We start from the raw sequence: 18,212 nt of genomic DNA, 5'->3' as shown, positions 1-18,212 counted from the left end.
AGCTTTCACGGGGCAGTCCTGGGACAGTGGGATCAGTGTAGGCCAGTGATGGGCAACCTTTTGAGCTTGGTGTGTCAAACTTCGCCAAAAAACTGAGCATAACTCGGGTAGTGTGTCCCTTTGAGGAAAAAACTAACTCCAAGACTCTAGTCGCAAATGTTTCATCCTCAGGAGCAGCAAATGTTTCATCCTCGGCATGCAACCGCGTGTCATCAGAAATGGCTACGCGTGTCAGAGCTGACACGCGTGTCATAGGTTTGCCATCACTGGTAGGCAATTGCTGTCGGACAATGGGAGTCTCTTCCAAATGGAACCCTGTAGGAAGGCTGGCATTGCGCAGGCACGGGTGCAACAAGGCAGGTTGGTAGATGTGCTTTTTGCTCTTGTAGAAGCTGAGCTAGAAGCTTGCAAGCTCTCCAAGACCTCAGTATATCTCTCTATCTGTCCAGTGATTAGGAATTTAGTTGGACATATATCCATTGTGTTCCTCTAAATCAGGCGTCCTCAAACTACGGCCCGCGGGCCACATGTGGGTGGTTTTTGCCGTTTTGTTTTTTTACTTTAAAATAAGATATGTGCAGTGTGCATAGGAATTTGTTCATAGTTTTTTTAAACTATAGTCCGGCCCTCCAACGGTCTGAGGGACAGTGAACTGGCCCCCTGTTTAAAAAGTTTGAGGACCCCTGCTCTAAATGGCCAGTTACTTAGCATACTTCTTAAAAACAGAATTTAACTGCACTGAATGTAAAACCTTACCATCTGGACACAGAGCCTTGTCACTAATTAGCACCCGGAGTCCTGGAAGCCTTCGTCTTAGAGCCAATGAAAGGAAGTGCCGCTTTATGCACTAGGGATTTATGCACTAGGGACGTTGTAAACAGAGGCATCGCAAACCTTGGAAATGGGTTTGTGAAGAGGTCCTTGGGCCTCTGAGGGAGCATCATGACGGGCAAAGATTCCCCCTTACAAAATACCTCCTGTGCAAACCTCAGGCTGGGCTTCCGAGGACAAGGTGTCCGAGCCAATGAGATACAACAGACACTCGGCTCAGATCCTGCCTTCTACTCGGTTATTAGCATTGCTCCTCCTATGTTCTGAATGGTAAAGGAAACGTAATGGACAGGGTTTATAAACCAGCTGTTCTCAGCGATGGAGGAAGAGCAAATGAGCTATTTTATAGAGCAGATGTGGTCCAGGAGACTAGATGATTTAACCTTAATTGTTCTTAATATAGCTGGCTGGCCACACAGGCGCTAAGCCAGGCTCTTTAACACAACCTGGCCCCAGATCCCACCCCCAGCCCCCAATAGACACCCCAATACTGAAGAGACATGGTTTTAAAGTGATATTCACTACAAAACACTATTCCCTCCAAACCTATCCCTGAAGGCAGTGTGTATATCTAGAGTTCAGACAGCTACTTGATGGCGTGCGGTCCCCTGTATCAGAGGAAGGCTCTCCTACGCAGGGGTGTAACTGAGCAGAGACACGTGCTTCCTTGTCTCTGGGGCCTGATGCCTTCAGGAATGTACAGTCTTTCTCTCCCACCATTAACCATGGTTTGGTGTGTCTTTACAATAGAAATGCTATTAGCTACTGACATCCCTAAGCAAAGCACTTGAAAGAAAATGCATTTGAATTCAGTAGCTGGAAAGGATGCTCTGTTTGTGATGAATAATTTCAGGAATATTTTTGATGTCAGATTGAAGAATAAAGAGCGAGATAAGACTAGCTTAATGTAGCAAAGGATACAGTGTATTTAAACAGACTTCATAAAAGCTGCCAGCCCGCTGAATTCTGTTCACGGCCTGTAAAAATGAGCTATCATTTTGGCCGAGCCCCTGCGATATGGGATCCTCTGCTCTATGTATTCACTGTAGCCACTTCCTGCTTTTTTCACGGAAGCTGATGAATTTCACTTATTCATTAGCCCACCTATTCAGGAGGAAAATAACTCCTTGTGTGCTCTGAGAAGTAATTAACCCTTGGCTGGGCAACATTCTCCCCATCTGCCAATCACTTTGGGGCCCAGGTTTCCCACCGACCTGCTGAAACCACACCTCCCAACAGTTCCTAACGTGACACCTACTGCATTTCTTAACAAAGCTGTGATTCCATTCCCAGTCACTTAGAGCAGCATTTTCCTCACCTAGAACCTGGAATCACGCCAGAAAAGACATCAGCAGCAAGGTTCTCTTCTGCTCCCGCAGGAAGGTCTGCACTGGGAACTTAGGTCTTTGTGTTTTTGATATAATACGAAATGGACTCTGGCCTTTGGCTTTGGAAAGAGTAGGACCAAATGAGTGACTGCAGGGCCCTAAGAAGATGCTGGCTGCTTACGGGAGGCCTCTGGTGACTGAGTGCAATGATGTAAGGAACACTTCCGCGTGGGTGGGGGTGGGGGTGGGGGGGACTTACTGTCATACTCCTGTAGCAGCTCCACCGCTGTCAAGAGAACGGCTCTATGTTCTGGGTCCCTGATATTTAACTCATCCAAGTCCTCCTCCTCCAGGAGCTTAAAGGTGTCCAGATCCTCATATCCATTGAACAGGAAGGTGGGCATGTGCTCCTGGGAGGACAGAGCACAGATGTGGGTCAGCAGGCTCAGCCACGTGATCCATGACCGACAACCAGCCTCAAACCCCTGAACGTTTTCCATCGTTGTTGTTATACTAATTGAAAGAGTAGTGCCACGTGTAAGCTCCCAGTCCTCTGGCTGGGTAGGCAGGGGGGGCGTTTCACCGATCACGGGTTAAGAAGATCGGCACTGCAGGCGGAGACGGGTTCCCTGGCTTACATTTCAGTTGTGCCCTTGCTAGGAGCCGATCTCTTTACCACCACACAGTGCACAGGGGACAAGGCCATTTCGTTTACAGATCGATTGAAATCCAACTCAGGAAGGCCTGTGACTTCCCCAGAAACAAGGCGGTTTTGCAAGGAGGAAACAGAACCTAGCACTGTAGCCCCTCCCCCGCCAGATGCTGGGAATGATGTGGGAGAGGTGAGAGGAGCGAACACTCGGGGCCTCTGTGGAGCAGAGTGAGCAGGGACCTACGGGCTTGTGCTCACTGCCCTTCCTGGTAGTAAGCAGCTTCAAGCCCGGAGCATTTTAAAGACTGCTCTTGGGGGACTAATAGCAAACTTTGACCCGCAGCTTAGCTGATACCCACGACAGAGGTCAAGGGCAGCATTAGCATCCAGACAACTATTTCTGTAGAATAATGGCTACTCATCACCGTAATAGGCCACCCTTAGGGAGGACATAAGAGCACCCCCTCCCCTTCCCTGGAAGTGTGCTTGCTTGCTTAGTTTGGAAGGAGAGGCAGCATGTGACCAGAACAGGACGGAACTGACTTTCAGGTTAATCCGATCGAGGAGATCCTCCACGGACTTGGGTTGGGGTGGTCTTCCTTTCCTCTTCCTCCTGGTGGGGCGCTTGGGCTTCTCCTCTTCCTCGTTCAGCACATCCACGTAGATGAACTTGAAGGTGCCCACCTTGTTGTTCAACAGGCCCATCCAGGTGCCCATGGGTGGCTTGCTGATTATATCGATGATGTCTCCTTTCTGGGGCCCAGGAAACAAAGATCTTTCCATTAGGCACATTTCTAAGCATGAATCATGAATCGATGAGATGTATGCATCACCCACATGTGGAAACACTACGAAGGCCAGAATCAGGGTCCTACGAGTCACCTTATGAGTGGGAGTTTGGGAGAGGGCCAGACCAAACATTCCTGACCACGCTGGAATCCACATGGGCTGGAGGTCTCGAACCCCCCGCCCTCCCGCAGCCCAGGCTGAAGTGTCTGTCTCCCAGTGCTCATGGCTAGGTGGGAGGTACCTGGCTCTCTGACTGCCTCGCCACCATCCAGAGCTCCCACTGCTTAGAAAAAGAATTTCCCCCAAAATGCCAGTGACAATCCCTGCTCTGTGACTGCTTCCTACACTGTGGAACACCATCTGTCCCATTTAATACCGCCAACCACACAGAGCAGGCAGGCAGGTTTCTTTAGCGAGAGAGCCAGAAACTGGATCCTGGAGGGCAACAGGAATCCTACAGGGAAGCTGAGGTCGGGGGACTGGACCAGGAGGATGAGGTGGTGAGAACAGAGGATTAACACAAGCCCCACCTCTGTCCCAAATGCTGGCTGGTTCTGTTCTGTTTTTCACTACAGAGGAGAGCAGCTTATTAAGGTAGCCAAGACATTGGCCAGTATGCACCACAGCAGCCCAGCATTCTACACAAGAACTGAACTCCACTTAATGAACAAAGAGCCCTGGTCTAAGGCCAGACAGAGACACACCTTGAGCTTGAGAGAGTCTGTGTCATAGGGACTGGGTGTGAAGTCAGTGTGCACCCTGGCGCGCCCACAGAAGGGGCCCCGGTAGGGGGGCTCCTCATCATCACCATCTTCCGACTTGACACTTTCCCTGTTGCTGGTGGAGGAATCGGTGGTACTCACTGTCTGACCACCTGTACAGGAAACACAGGGAGAAGGAGGATAAATACAGATGCCCCACAGAGCAAAGCTGAAAGACACTGAAGAAGCTGCAGGTTAGGACACGAAGGGCAAAATCATGAGCCAGAACCACGTCAAGACCAGAGCAGGACCCAGTGATGAGTCCAGGGAGGGTCTGAGTTTTCTGAATGCTACCCCTAATCCAGCCCCTAACTGCACAGGCAGGCAGGACTCAGCAAGTTATCTTTGTGATCTGGGAATGCAGGTGACATCACAAGCCCGAACATTCAGGCCCTCTCATTGGTCAGGCATAACATTTTTACCCCATCTTACGGATAAGGAAACAAACTCAGAAATGTCAAATAACTTGCCCAAGGCCAAGTGCTTTTAAAGTGGTGGATTTAAATGTGGTCCCTTTCCCCGTACCATTCTGACGACACCACCGCTGTCAGAGTGGTTGACCAACATTTATTGTGACATTTATAATTCTCCTCCCTGCCCCCATCTCTTACTGTGTTGGTCATCTTCATGACCTTGAGGACTTGACTTATCCTCCTCCACTCTCCAGATCTTTCCTCTGAGATGCTTTCCCTATCTTCTCTGACCGAAATTCATCACCCCCTCCCTTGTGCCACTGCTGTACATCGACTAAACAAATACAATTCTAGGTCCAGATATTTGGCAGGTCTCTCTCTCTCTCTAACAGCACCCTAAGGGTAGGAGCGTGGGCTTCTTTATCTTTAAATTGCCTGAACCTTACACCCAGTAAATCTGATTTTGATTCCAAAGGAAATCATCTACAGTTACAAAGCAGACGTACTCATCGAGCTCTGTCCACTCAGTGAACTCCGAAGACTCTCTACAGAACCTCCGGCTTTGAGCTTGGGCTTGTCCATGTGTTCACTGTCAGGCTGGGAGGGTGGAGGGGAGCCAGGCATTCCATCGAGGCCCGTGTCCTGCAATGGATTTCAACACAATTACGTTTCATCAGAGAGGACAACTGTCATTTTGTAATTCAAAGCAATTTAGCCCTCAACTAAAACAATCAAATCCAGTTTTATACCCATATTTGATGCTATAGCCAGTATTCTCCTCCTTTTTAATCTATATCCTCGCTCCATTTAAAAGTCTGGCCTATGTATCAATTAATTAAGCACTTAAAAATTGTTTTTCATGCTCAATAGAAATTCTTGAAATCCCTGAGAAACACCTATCAACCTCCTACATAAAATCCTTCGTTAAAGGCTTAGAGACTCAGCATACTCAACAGTCCAGTAAAGAAGCCGGATTTCAAATGCAGATCAAGCAGAATCCATTAGCAATGTAGTATCTGGGATCACTCCCAGGGAATAAATCATCTATTTCAAGGGAAACATTTACTGTAAATATATACACATTCCTTGTGTTGTGGTTTTTTTTAAAAAAAGACCAGATTGGTATGCCTCTAGTTACACAAATTAATGAAATTGGCTAAGGAAATACCAACTCAGGACCCAGCCACATAGCAAAAATATAATTTTTCAACCTGGCCGGTGTGGCTCAGTGGTTGAGCATCAACCAATGAACCAGGACGTCATGGTTTGATTCCTGGTCAGGGCACATGTCTGGATTGTGAGCTTGATCCCCAGTAGGGGATGTGCAGGAGGCAGCCAATCAATGATTCCTTCACATCATTGATGTTTCTATCTCTCCCTCTCTGAAATCAATAATATATATATATTTTTTTTTAAATACTACCCTTCAGTCTATGGTGAAATGTCTATAGGTTTAGTTATAATCAGTTGTTCCCAGGTTTTAGTACCTATCACTTCTCTTTTGTGTTGTTAGTAAAAAGCTGTGATGACCCTTTCAGTTCACTTTTGGGATGGCTCTGTCACAGCCTGGCAGCCCCTCCTTTGCACGTGTAAGTGTAGCACGCTCATTCGGTTCCTGGTGTGACAATGTCTCTCCTCTAAAGTTTGCTGTGAGAATGGTTTACTTGCCACAACAGAAACCTCCCTGGCATCTCACACAGCCATGTGAGCACCAAACCATCTAAACGAAACCTGTTATTTGCATGGTGCCGAATCATCAGAAGAGCGTTAACAGGATTCTGTGGGTCCTGCAAACATTTAAGGTCAACAAACAGCCATGGCAGCTTCTGAGCCAAGACACATTGTGCTTTACATTTAAGGAAAGTGAGCAGATGGCCTCAAAAACCATAAACAGAGGTGCCATTATTTGGGAGTTGCTGAAGCTACAGAGTATGAATTCCTGAATATATATTTTTAAATGTTTTTATTGATTTGAGAGAAAGAGGAAGGGGGAGGGAAGGAGAGAGAGGGAGGGAGGGAGGGAGAGAGGGAGGAAGGGAAGAAAAGAGAGAGAGAAAGAGAGAGAGAGAGATCAATAGGCTGCCTCCTACAGGCCCCCCCACCTGGGATTGAGCTGGAAACCGGGTGTGTGCCCTGACAGGGAATTGAACTGGTGACCTTCTGGTGCACAGGATGATGCTCAACCAACTGAGCAACACCAGCCAGGGCCTCAATGTATTTTCATTCCTAAATCATAAAATAAGACATCCAATTACATTCTTTTTTTTAATGCTTCTGCTAAAAGCACATGTGGTTTTGGGGCTTTTTAAACAATAGTGATATTAAATATACCTCTCTAAAATTATATGTTCTTAAATGCTTTCAAAAATTATTAATTTACTCATTATATACTTAAGGATTCCCTATAAGAACAGGTAGTGTTCCAGGTAATGGGCATATTGCAGATAAAAGTCCTAATCAGAGTGGGTGGTATATAAAACCTTGCAACATTCATATTCTCTCCCCAAAAAGCATTATAATAGCCACTTACTCCTTCTCTTTTTTTTTCTTTTTTTTCACTTATGTGAAATGACTGTTTTGGTGTGTTTTTTAAAAAACAAACAAACAAACAAACAGAGAACTAAGAATACAAGGTGGGTGTATAGTAGTAAAATTATAGAAAAAAATGTTCAAATGACATTAAAGTTCTGTGCTCAAGCAGAAAACTTCTATGAATGTGAAGTGTACACAGGCTATTAGGGGAAAAGCCAACTAAATGAAGTGCTGCGAACTGGAGGTGCTGCTTCCCTGGCATGGCAGCTGCTTCCCAGGAGAGCGAGGTGTACTTCATTTGTGGTGAGAAATACAGAATCGCCATCGCTCCCACACCCGAGGGCCAAGAAATGCAAAGAATACAGAAAACAATCGTAGGGAACACACCATGGAGGCAGCGACTTCCCCTGGAGGTCTGAGAAGCCAGGGTTGAGAAACCGAGCACTGTCAGCATTGTGGATGAATGATGTGGGGTGCTGCCCTGTACATTAGTGGGGGTGCTCTCCTGCGCATTCTAAGATGCCTCCCTGGCCTCTATCCAGTAGATGTCAGTAGTACCCATCCCATCCCACCCCAGTTGTGATTGTCTAAATGCCCTGGGGTTGGTGGGGGAACAAAATCACCCCACCCCTGTGAGAACCACCACAGTCAACTGAAGCTCTTGGGCAGGCCTTGCGTGAATCACTAGGTGGCTGGGCTGCCTAGCTCAGTGGTCGGCAAACTCATTAGTCAACAGAGCCAAATATCAACAGTACAACGACTGAAATTTCTTTTGAGAGCCCAATTTTTTAAACTTAAACTTCTTCTAACACCACTTCTTCAAAATAGACTCGCCCAGGCTGTGGTATTTTGTGGAAGAGCCACACTCAAGGGGCCAAAGAGCCCCATGTGGCTGGAGAGCCTCAGTTTGCTGACCACGGGCCTAGCTGGTGTGATTCAAACAAGGGGCTGCTTGGATTTTAGCTTACTCGGCCCACCAGAGGGCAGCAGCTGAGCCCACATGTCTGCTTTCCCTGTTTTATATTTGGTAAGGAAATCAGCATTACCTACATATTTTAAGTAGAAAACCGGCAGACACTAAAAATCTTCAACAGACTACAAAAACGAATACTACAGAGGTGCCAGAGGTGAGGGCTCTGAAAATCTAAGGGTCAGAATTATCTGAAGGCCCAGCTCTCCACCCGTCTTTATTCCCTCCACCCACACAAGATAGAAACTGTCTTTCTAGGGTTGGGATTACAGAATTGCAGGGGATCAGTTCTGAGTTGTCGTAAAAGCTGCAGAGAGAGCCAGTGAGTGAACACATCCCTGTGGAAACATGATTACTACTGAAGCCCTCTGCCAGGAAGCGCTTTCCGAGTTTACTTCTCAGACTTGCTGTGTGTTTCTACACGCATGCTACACTGGAAAGGTCTGCTGCCTAAGAAAACTTGAGTGTCTTTTTTTAAGGGTTGATTCTAATGACATCCTGTTTTGTAGCAAGGGGTTTATTTTAGAAAACAAAATCTTTTGTGTTTAAATTTGTGCCCTTACTGCACTAAAGAATGCAATTTTTTACATGTCTGCCTCACCTCCCACCTGTACGTAGAAAGTAAGGCCTGCACTTTGTATTCCCAGCACCAAGCAAGGTGCTGGGATGACCCTAAGTGCTTAATCCGTGTCTGCTGTACCAAATGCTCGTCTACATAAACTAAGCATGGTCCTGAGCCAGGGTAATGCCAATGAATGTCTGTGTTTAGCACCACTTAAAATCTCAGACTGACATCCTCGGCTTTCCTGGTGTCAGGAGGAACCAGGGGACTTTTCGCTTGGCACCTACATACCTGCTCAGGGACAGAGTTGCTGTATTTTTTGGACATTCTCTTCCTCATTGTCTCTTTCACGGATTTGACCTTTTTTCCAAGAGAGATGCGGGAGGCAGTAGGTGATTTGATGACTTCCTTGTACACAAAATCTCCTTCTTTACCCTGCAAAACAAAATAAGGACCATTCATCACAGAAAACAAGGCCCCCAAACAGGTTTTATTATGGAAACCATTAATGTTCTATGTCTCAGAAAAATCCTGGCATCCCCTAGGATTCTGAAGTGTTTCCTGTTAACTGAGTGCTAGGCTATTAATCATTGTTTAACTTTTTTTGCTTGTTTTTTCAACTTGTTTTATTTTTCAATTACAGTTGACATTCAATATTGTTTCTTATTAGTTTCAGGTGTATGCTATTTATCTTTTTGATTAAAAATTAAAAGCGATTCACTAAGGGCTTTTGTTTGTTTAAAGTGGGATGTGAAATACATTTTATTTTATTTAATCTTAGGACATTCCCTCTCCTAGTATACTTCTCCCCCCATGTGAAATACCCCAGGGGACTGCATTTCACCAATAGAGTGACTGAGATGAACCAAGGTTCGCATAATCCCAGCAGTGGGGGAGAAGAGAAAGACAGTATTACTGAGCACCTAGGACCGCGGTGAGAACAAAATGGGACATCTGAGTCATCACAGGTCAACACCTGATCAGGTCTGTATCAGGGTGGCCCTCGGAGTGGTCGGCTCCTGAGTGCATGAATTTCCTTTCCTCAAACAATTACATGGTGGGTACCTCTTGCCTTACTTTTCACTGAAAACAGAAAACAACTTTCCCTGGAAAGTCAGAGAAAACACACTTTCTCTCATTTTCTAAAAGACTGACTACGTAACTTTCTTAAGTTTACAAATCCATAAAATTTGATGTCCAAATAAAATAGTTTTATTCTTCCAGGAAATTCTCAAATACTTCAAAAATCACAGGTGTGTGTTTTTAGCGGACATTTGACAAGATCAAGCAGTTTCCTGACAAAATGCACGAGGGGAAAACAAAACTGTATGCAGAGCTCACTTGCGCCCCCGGGGCCTTCCCAAGGAAACACGGGGAGAACGTGTACTGAGAATTGTGGCGACCTGTCCCCACACTGGGATCCAGAAGAAGCGGGTCGGAGGAGCCAGTAAGCTCAGCCCACAGAAGACTGGTTTGGTTTGGCCCCAAGGAGACAGGGTTCATTCCAGGACACCCCGGATCAGAAAGACCTAGGCTTAATACGGGGCTGTGTACTTGGCCTATGATAAAACTGGTTTTCAGAAATGCTGGCAAATGCTCTTGAACGCAAATCACAGGCTCCATCTTTGGCCCTGTTTGTGTGTAGCAGCCATGTGCCCTTAAAACCAGTGTGAGCAGAAACTAGCATGAGACCCAGAGGCCAGATGCATCTGGATTTGTGACTTGGAGGAAACTGGGAACACAGGCACTGAAGGAATGGTGCTACTCTGGAGAGAGATGGAGGCCGAGGTGGTCGTGGTCCACTCCCGTGGAAAAGAGAAGTGTCTCTAAGGGAAGGGGAGTAGGGGGTAAGGGCTGTGTGTGTGTGTGTGTGTGTGTGTGAAAAAGGTGAAGGGATTAAGCAAAGAAGAAAACAAAACCTCACAGACACAGAAAACAGCATGGTGATCACCAGAGGGAAAGGGGGGTGGGAGAGGTAGAAGAGGGTAAAGGGGGGATATTTGGTGATGGAAGGAGACCTGACCTGAGGAGGTGAACACATAATACAATATACAGATGATGTATTAGAGAACTGTACACCTGACACCTATATGATTTTATTAAGCAATGCTACCCCAATAAATTCAATTAAAAAAAATGTTTTTAAACATGGGTGAAATAGGGCTTCTTTTCAAACAATTTAGGATCACTGAGGAAAAGATTACCCAGCATCAATTCTCAGAGACTAGACGTGAAACTATGTCAACCACGTGGCTTGGATCCGAACCTTTTGCTTTCCCGCTGATGCGTACTCACCATCGGGTAAGAGTTATTACTGCCAATGTGCAGAGAACGATTCGTCAAGTCAAATCCTCCAAAACTGCAGGTTCTCTGCGGAAAGGGGAGGGCAGGACAGTTAGGCTGAAGCCGGCCAGCAGTGCACCAACCCAATGCATTTCCCACTTGCAGGACGTCACTGAATCACAAATACGTTACAGGATGGAAGTAGGACGAGAAATGGTAAGAAAAAAAATAAATGATTCATGTTACAAGGAAACTTGCCACTGGAACTGTGCCTACCCCAGAGGTCCAGAATCCCCTAAACATGCAAAAAACCCGCTGGTTAAAAAACTCCTAACCAAAAATCATCCATGTTTCCCTGTCTCTTAGCAACAGACTTCCCCTCCCAGCCCCCTTAACATCAGCTGCACACAGTAGTGACACTGAGGGAACCCATGTGCTCAGAGGGGTCTTGGAAACTCAGGTCCAACACCCTATGGCTCTGCCACTGACAGCAGGCCTTCCTAACAGACTCTTTTGTTTGGTTTTAAATCGTTAAGAAGGGGGAAACTAGGTTATGTTTACAGTAGTCCAATCAGGCCAAGAGGGTTACTCATTCATTGCTTTCCTGACCTAGCCAAAGATGCTGGTAACTTTCCCATCTAATTGACCAACTTCATCAAGTATGACTCCTTTTTTTCTGAGTGTATAAAGATGCCACATTTGCCCAGAAAGAAAGAAGTTGATTCGGTGACTGTCTTTGACCGCACTCTAATTTAATAGGAAAAACACCAATGTTATGAAGAATAAAAACCTTAATGTTCTTTCGGTTGGTTTCAAACTTTACGGAACTGCATATATTTCGGTGATTTTTATATTTCCAAAACTTGGCTTGAATTTTCCTTTTGTTTTTCTAGCAAAAGCGACTCAAGGACCATCTCCACGCGCCCCGCTCCCTTCCCAGAAAAAAAAAAAAAAAAGGCTGTAAGAGAAAAGAGAAACTTAAAGCTCACTAATTCTTCTTACAACTGATTCTCTTTTTTTAAGCAACTGGTAATAAAAGTTGAATAGCAGATTTGGGCTCCATAATGTGTACAACCTATTTCTCAGCGAACTCTAGTTAATAAGGTATTAAACAGAAGAAATTTGCAGGCTCGATCTCCAGTAGGGGGCATAAAGGAGGCAGCCGATCATGATTCTCTCTCATCATTGATGTTTCTATCTCTCTCTCCCCTCTCCCTTCCTCTCTGAAATCAATAAAGAATATATCTAAAAAATAAATACATAAAATAAATGTACTTTAGATATATATTAATTAAGTGAATTGATAAAGAAACATCCAGAAGGAAAATGCTTAGGTTTTTGGAATCACACAGATGTGGGTCCAAATCCTGGTTCTGCCACTTATTTGCTGTGTGACCATTGGTAAAATACTTCAACTCTCTGAGCTCTGGTTCCTTCATCTGTGAAATACCACCTGTAGCATAAATTTGAAGACTTCTAGCACACGATATATCTGACACAAAGCAGGGGTCTCTAAGAATATTGGTTTCTGGCATTACTTCTCATTAGGACTACACTGAGAACTGTAGCTTGTCCCAACAATTGTTATATTGATGAAGCCTAGGCTCGGGCAACATTCTAAACATGCCAATGAAGGACTAGAGCTTAGTTCTGTGACGTGCATTCTGGGAGCTTCAACTGTAAAACCAGAGCATCCCAGGAATGGGTCAAAGAGAGACAGCAGGTGTGGAGGAGGGAGGCCAGGAGATGCAGGTGTCACGGGAGGCCTTTCGGGATCACCAACATTTGGGATGGCACAACCACTCTCCTTCACCACAGCTGTGTTGCTGTTTTAAAGGACCTACCACAGACATGACATCCAGTGAACATATTTTTATTTTGTATTAAATATCGATGGACAATCTGATTTCCCTTATAACCAACTTAACTAGACCTCTATCTATGCTATAAAAAAAGAGAAACCTTTTTACGCAAAAACACCAAATCCCCTCATCTGGAGAGTGGTGTTAGGAACACCTCTCCAGGCTAATTTTTAACATTAATTTCCCTTTCTAGCTTATAATGCCGAATAGACTTCTTCATTTTTGCAAAGACAATCATTTTATTGTGGCTCGTTTCCTGTGAGTCGGGGCTCACAGACACAGCATGGCACCCAGATGCCGGCTCGGGTTATGGCTCGGCACTTCCCTGCTTTGCATTCCGGCTTCAACTGCAATGCTGGAGCCCAGCACGCTATTTCTGATGCATGGGAACTAACTGACAGAGCACTTATGTGGAAATATAGCTGTAATGAATCAGAAGCTCGTTTATATCCTCGGATGCCTGCTGTATGCATTTATTCCTAAAATAAAAAGCTCCAAGAGCGAGCTGCCTTTTTGAAGCACCAACTAAAACCTCTCCCTGAGATACGCTAAGATATCTGGGAAAGATTCCTCTGTATCATTGCAGAAGAACAAAAACTGGAACAACGAACGCTGCTTGAGCTCATCTCTACTCTTTCGGTAACATCAAGTAGATCTCAAAGCATCACCACCCCTTCAGCAGAGAAAAGAGCTTTCAGAGAGAACAGTGAGATCTTCGGCTTTGGTGGTCTCCACAGAGGAAGCCTAAATGTGGTTTGTCAAGGGCATACACGTCTCATGTCCAGGTAACTGTAAGACTTTAGATAGATGCTTGTGGATGAGGAGAGCCGGGCAATGGAATGGTCATGCAGTTGAGAACATGTTTTTGGGGGGAGTTAGGGCTGAATTTTTAAAATGGACAAAATTCCAAAATGTCATGCATGTCTGTTTCACCAAACAAAAACTGAATGACCAAATAAAAAGCAAGACAAGTGACCATTTTCGGTGAATACACAGCATTATCATTTCCCTGAGGTTTCATCAAGCAAATATGGCTTTTTTTTTTTTTTTGAAAGACAAAAAAGATCAAGGTTGAAGATTAAAGGACACTGCACTTTTGGATAAAATGAAGGAGAGATATGCCAAAAAGAAGAGAAAGAGCTCTTTAAATTAAGCAAGCAAAGAAATTATATCTTTAATAAAAAGAAGAAAAAAAAACACACCTCTGTTTGATGTTTAACATTATTTGCCCATATAGTCTCTGAATAGTTAGAAAATTTTGTTTATCTGATTATACAACTATACTTACAATAAAAGGTATGTGCAAACTTCTAATTTAGCATCAAACATATATTTCCACAAGTATTAATACTGCCCAGTACTGCCTCAAGTTCATAGCACCTTAAAAAACCCAGCCTCAAGCTGACACTTGGAACAGAAATTACATAATGCCACCTTTACAGGGGAAAAACTGCTCTCGTGTCCACACTCAATGTCAACGAAGACTCAATCACTGTCCCTCAGTGTAATTTATCACCAATCTTAGAAATATAACTTCTGGACAGAAAAACTTGATAAAGTTTGATCATTAACCTGGTAATAAATAATATGAGGGGCAATGAACAGATCAAAGTGCTCCATGTCAATAAATTCTCATTATTACATGATTTAAACTCACGGAGCTGAGTCATCCACTAAGAGAGAAGAGGTGGCTCTGTCCATCAAGGTCATGTCCAATGGCAGAGAGGCCCATAAACTGGGCAGAACACTTCCAGAGGTAAAAAGTAAACTATACCAAGACTGGTTAGCCACAAGCATTTTACAAAAGACGGGTGGGTCAGAACTGAGTGAGTGAGAAAAGGAATTGTGTTATTTTACAACAAAACAGGACCACTGATAATTGTTGCCCTGATGTGGGAAAGAACGAGAAGAAAAATTGCCACTAATAGTATTAAAAGGTTTGCAAGACTGTTAAGAATGTGAGAAGATGGAAAATTAGACCTAGCCAGAAGGTCAGCATGTGCAGGGATAGTTGGAAAATAGAAGGGGTAAGGATCGAAGGATTTTTTTAGGAGAAGGTCATCTTAAGGGGATGGATGGCACTGGCCCACCAGCCTCCATATCCACAAAAGGAGAAGTTAATTGAAGGAATTTAAATCACAGTAATCACCTGGGGGAAAACACCTTACTCGTGAATGTGAACAAACCCTGGAGAAAGCCCCCACGAGAGGCTGCCATGTAGTCCATTCCTTCAGACCTTTAAAGGGGGACACAGCCGGCAGACCCGAGGGAAGTAAGCGGGGCACAGGGGACAGCAGGGCCAGGAAGCCACGCCTCCTCCGTCTGTGCACTGTATATACTGTATATGAGCTACTGTGCAAACTGGAGGTTGGGTGGGAATTTCAGGGGGGGAAGGATCTATAGTCTCAAGTTCAAAATAAGCCATGCCCTGAAAATAAACTTCACAAAAGTCCGATAATTCAGTAATAAAACTGAAAAATGCTTTATGATTTGAAAAGAAGCACTTCATTCCTTGCTATGTATAGAAGAATGGAGCAGTGGAGGACATTTTAAAATAGTTGTTCCTTTGATTAAAAAGCTAAGGATGCCAACTTGACTTAACTAAAAAGAACTCTAATTCTTTTCCCTTTTGATTTAAGAATTTTCCATTTGCTTCTACTGATAAAAGAAATAAACTTGACAACGTTTCCAAATCACCAAATTGGTGATTGGGATGATGGCAATCTTTCCATGAGCTAGTTCCCATTGTTTTAATTAGCTAAAACAATAAGCCTCTCTTTTAAGGGCAAAATACCCTCTGTTTTGAATCAGCTTCTTTGAGGTCAAAGTGACGTGATGGCTGGGAACGAAGACAGCCACCCTCGAAGGAGGCCAAACCCCACCCCGGGACTCTGGGAGCCCTTCTCTGGATCAGGAAAGAGGACACATGGGAAGGAGGGCTGGAAATCTGAGATGATGATGGAACGGGCCCTGAAGTTAGGAAGTTCTGAGCAGAAGAGCGGGGAGGACGCCAAGCTCCGCAGAAGAAAGGCCATAATGCTTGACTACACCTCACGGAAAGGACAAGGCCATGCTGGGGACCCTCCGGGAGACTCACGGACTTCTGGTGGATTCTCAAGAGAACCCTCTTAGTACAGCGGTCGACCGTGGCGGCCCACTTCCTCTTTGCCTCCTCCTCCTCCTGCAGCAGGCACCGCCTCAGGTCCTGCTGCTCGGCCTTGCTCAGGGTCCTGTCTGAGGCCGGGCGCACTAGCTGGCTCAGGTTCAGGTGGCTGTACAGGCTCCGCTCCACCACGTACGTGATATTGACCTCGCTGACCGCGGGGCGCCCGCGCCCCCTCCTGCCGGGGACGCCACAGCTCCCTCCCCCTTTGGGTCTCTGCCGCAGCAGCTGCAGGTCGCAGGGCGTGCTGTGAGCTCCTTTGCGGGAGGGACGCTGGCAGAGAAAAGCTCGGGAACAGGAGTAATTCGCATCCGTCTTCTTCAGGCGGATCTGCTTGCGGACGCTCTGCACCTCCTCCAGGGACACTAGAAGGTGGTGCCTGCGACGGTGGCTGTCACAGAAGCACACGCCATCGGTACTTACCCCGTGGCTCAGGGACCCCAGGCTCTTCTTCATCTCCCCCTCGGTCAGGGAGCGGGAGACCTTCTGGGCCTTTTCTTCGTCTGGGTAGGAGAAGAACGTCCCCATCTTCTTGGGGGGCTTAATGAGGCCCCGGCTGTCTCCTTTGCTGAAGGTTTTGACCAACTTCCGGCCAGCGGCCCAGGCTTCCAGGTTGCTGGATGATGGAGAAGTGGTGAAAGGGTCGGCGTCATCTTCCGGAGGCTTCTCAGGGGAGCCATCAAACAAGAAGGGCTTCTTGTGCACGCCGGAGTACAGGGCGGCCCTCTCGTCCAGCGCCGGGGGGCTCTCAAACACGGGCTCCTCCCCGCCTGCAGAGGGGGCAACAGACACGGTCAGGGCCTCCACACACGCCTTTGCATTCTCCCCGACCTTTCCTTACGCACCCCCACCCTGCACATAGGAAGCTCGTCTGTGCAGAAACCACAGGGATGGCCCTCCCTGTGTCACTCACCCTCTTCATACACCGGGCTCCCCCTTACATAACGGCACGTGAAAAGGGAAAATCAAACTGTGCCAATGTAGGGCTTCACGCAAGCTTGGTGTTGAAAGGTTTCGGATGTGTTTTTCTCTCCTTCTTTAAATATCTTTGTAGACCAAACCCCTTAATAGACTTATTAAAAGTGCCTTTGGGAACTCTAAGCCAGTCATTACCACGGCATCCCCCAGCACTCGCAGTAAGTAAGTAGCCTCCCCAGCTGGTTACGTGCAGCAATCCCCAGAAGCTGGAACCAGACCCTTGCCCTTCGGAAAGGCCGTCCTGTTGAGTCTGGTTGCCTTCTCATACTCAGGTTGTGGTGAACGCCATGTGGCAGACGGCGATGTTTGACTGGCACATGTGCCATTTCAGTGATTAGCTCGCCAAGGGAGTCCAGATGTGAAAACACCACCACATAGGGGTGGTGCCTTGCGAATGCAACTGACAAATGGTCCCCCGTTGACAGGACAAACACAAGAAGTTAGGGAACTGAGTGACCCCAGCCAGACTGTCCCATCAACTCGGCACTGCTAGAGGCAGCAGCGGCCCTGAGGGGCGGGGACCTGCCAGCAGCCCCACCCGCGTCCCACTGCATCTCAAGGACGCCGCGGCTCCTGGAGCCTTTGCGGGAGCCAGGTACCACACCAAGCCCTCCGGAGCCCAGAGGGAAGGTCTGGCTGGACTTGCTGGCAGGAAAACCGAGGTGAACAGATGTGAGAAAAGAAGTAGGTCAAACTGTGGGTGTAGTGACCCTAACGGGCTGTGTCCCTTTAATTATAAGGAAACTTTTGAGCAGGACAGCTTTCCACCAGCTGAACTGTGAAGAGGAAAAAACACAAAGTTTCCTGGAACAGAGGGATGGCACTAAATATACCAGCTGGAAGGAGGGTGCCAGTGTGCGGTTAAATGTCGGAGATAAAGGGAAAGGACTGCTCACTTCGGGGGGAGGGGGAGCGGGAATGAGTGGATTGGTGGCAATTTAAAATTCCAAAAGTTTCTTATTTGGATTGGAATTACAGTTCCAAATATAAAGAAACAAGTACCACTGCTATTAAGCACAACCCTAGACTGACTCTGAAGTCAAGGAGGTGGTGGTGGAAAGCGAGAGTCAAAACTATGCCCAGTCAAA

General features: G+C 46.1%; 1 protein-coding gene across 5 annotated transcripts in view; it reads right to left on the bottom strand.

Moving 5' to 3' along the window:
* SASH1 (SAM and SH3 domain containing 1) overlaps positions 1 to 18,212 on the bottom strand; it is a 169,548-nt gene that overhangs the window by 11,961 nt on the left and 139,375 nt on the right. For all 5 annotated transcript variants that reach the window (XM_079780343.1, XM_079780344.1, XM_079780346.1 and 2 more), the window contains 7 exons: positions 16,570 to 16,916; positions 11,134 to 11,208; positions 9,130 to 9,273; positions 5,281 to 5,416; positions 4,305 to 4,474; positions 3,355 to 3,564; positions 2,419 to 2,569 (listed from right to left, as the gene is read on the bottom strand). In XM_079780343.1, the coding sequence (XP_079636469.1) occupies positions 2,419 to 2,569; positions 3,355 to 3,564; positions 4,305 to 4,474; positions 5,281 to 5,416; positions 9,130 to 9,273; positions 11,134 to 11,208; positions 16,570 to 16,916 (1,233 nt within the window). The remainder of the gene's footprint in view (positions 1 to 2,418; positions 2,570 to 3,354; positions 3,565 to 4,304; positions 4,475 to 5,280; positions 5,417 to 9,129; positions 9,274 to 11,133; positions 11,209 to 16,569; positions 16,917 to 18,212) is intronic.

Source organism: Cnephaeus nilssonii (assembly GCF_951640355.1).
Source record: "Cnephaeus nilssonii genome assembly, chromosome: 9".
Classification (NCBI taxonomy): Eukaryota; Metazoa; Chordata; class Mammalia; order Chiroptera; family Vespertilionidae; genus Cnephaeus; species Cnephaeus nilssonii.
This window is presented reverse-complemented; position numbering and strand designations above follow the sequence as displayed.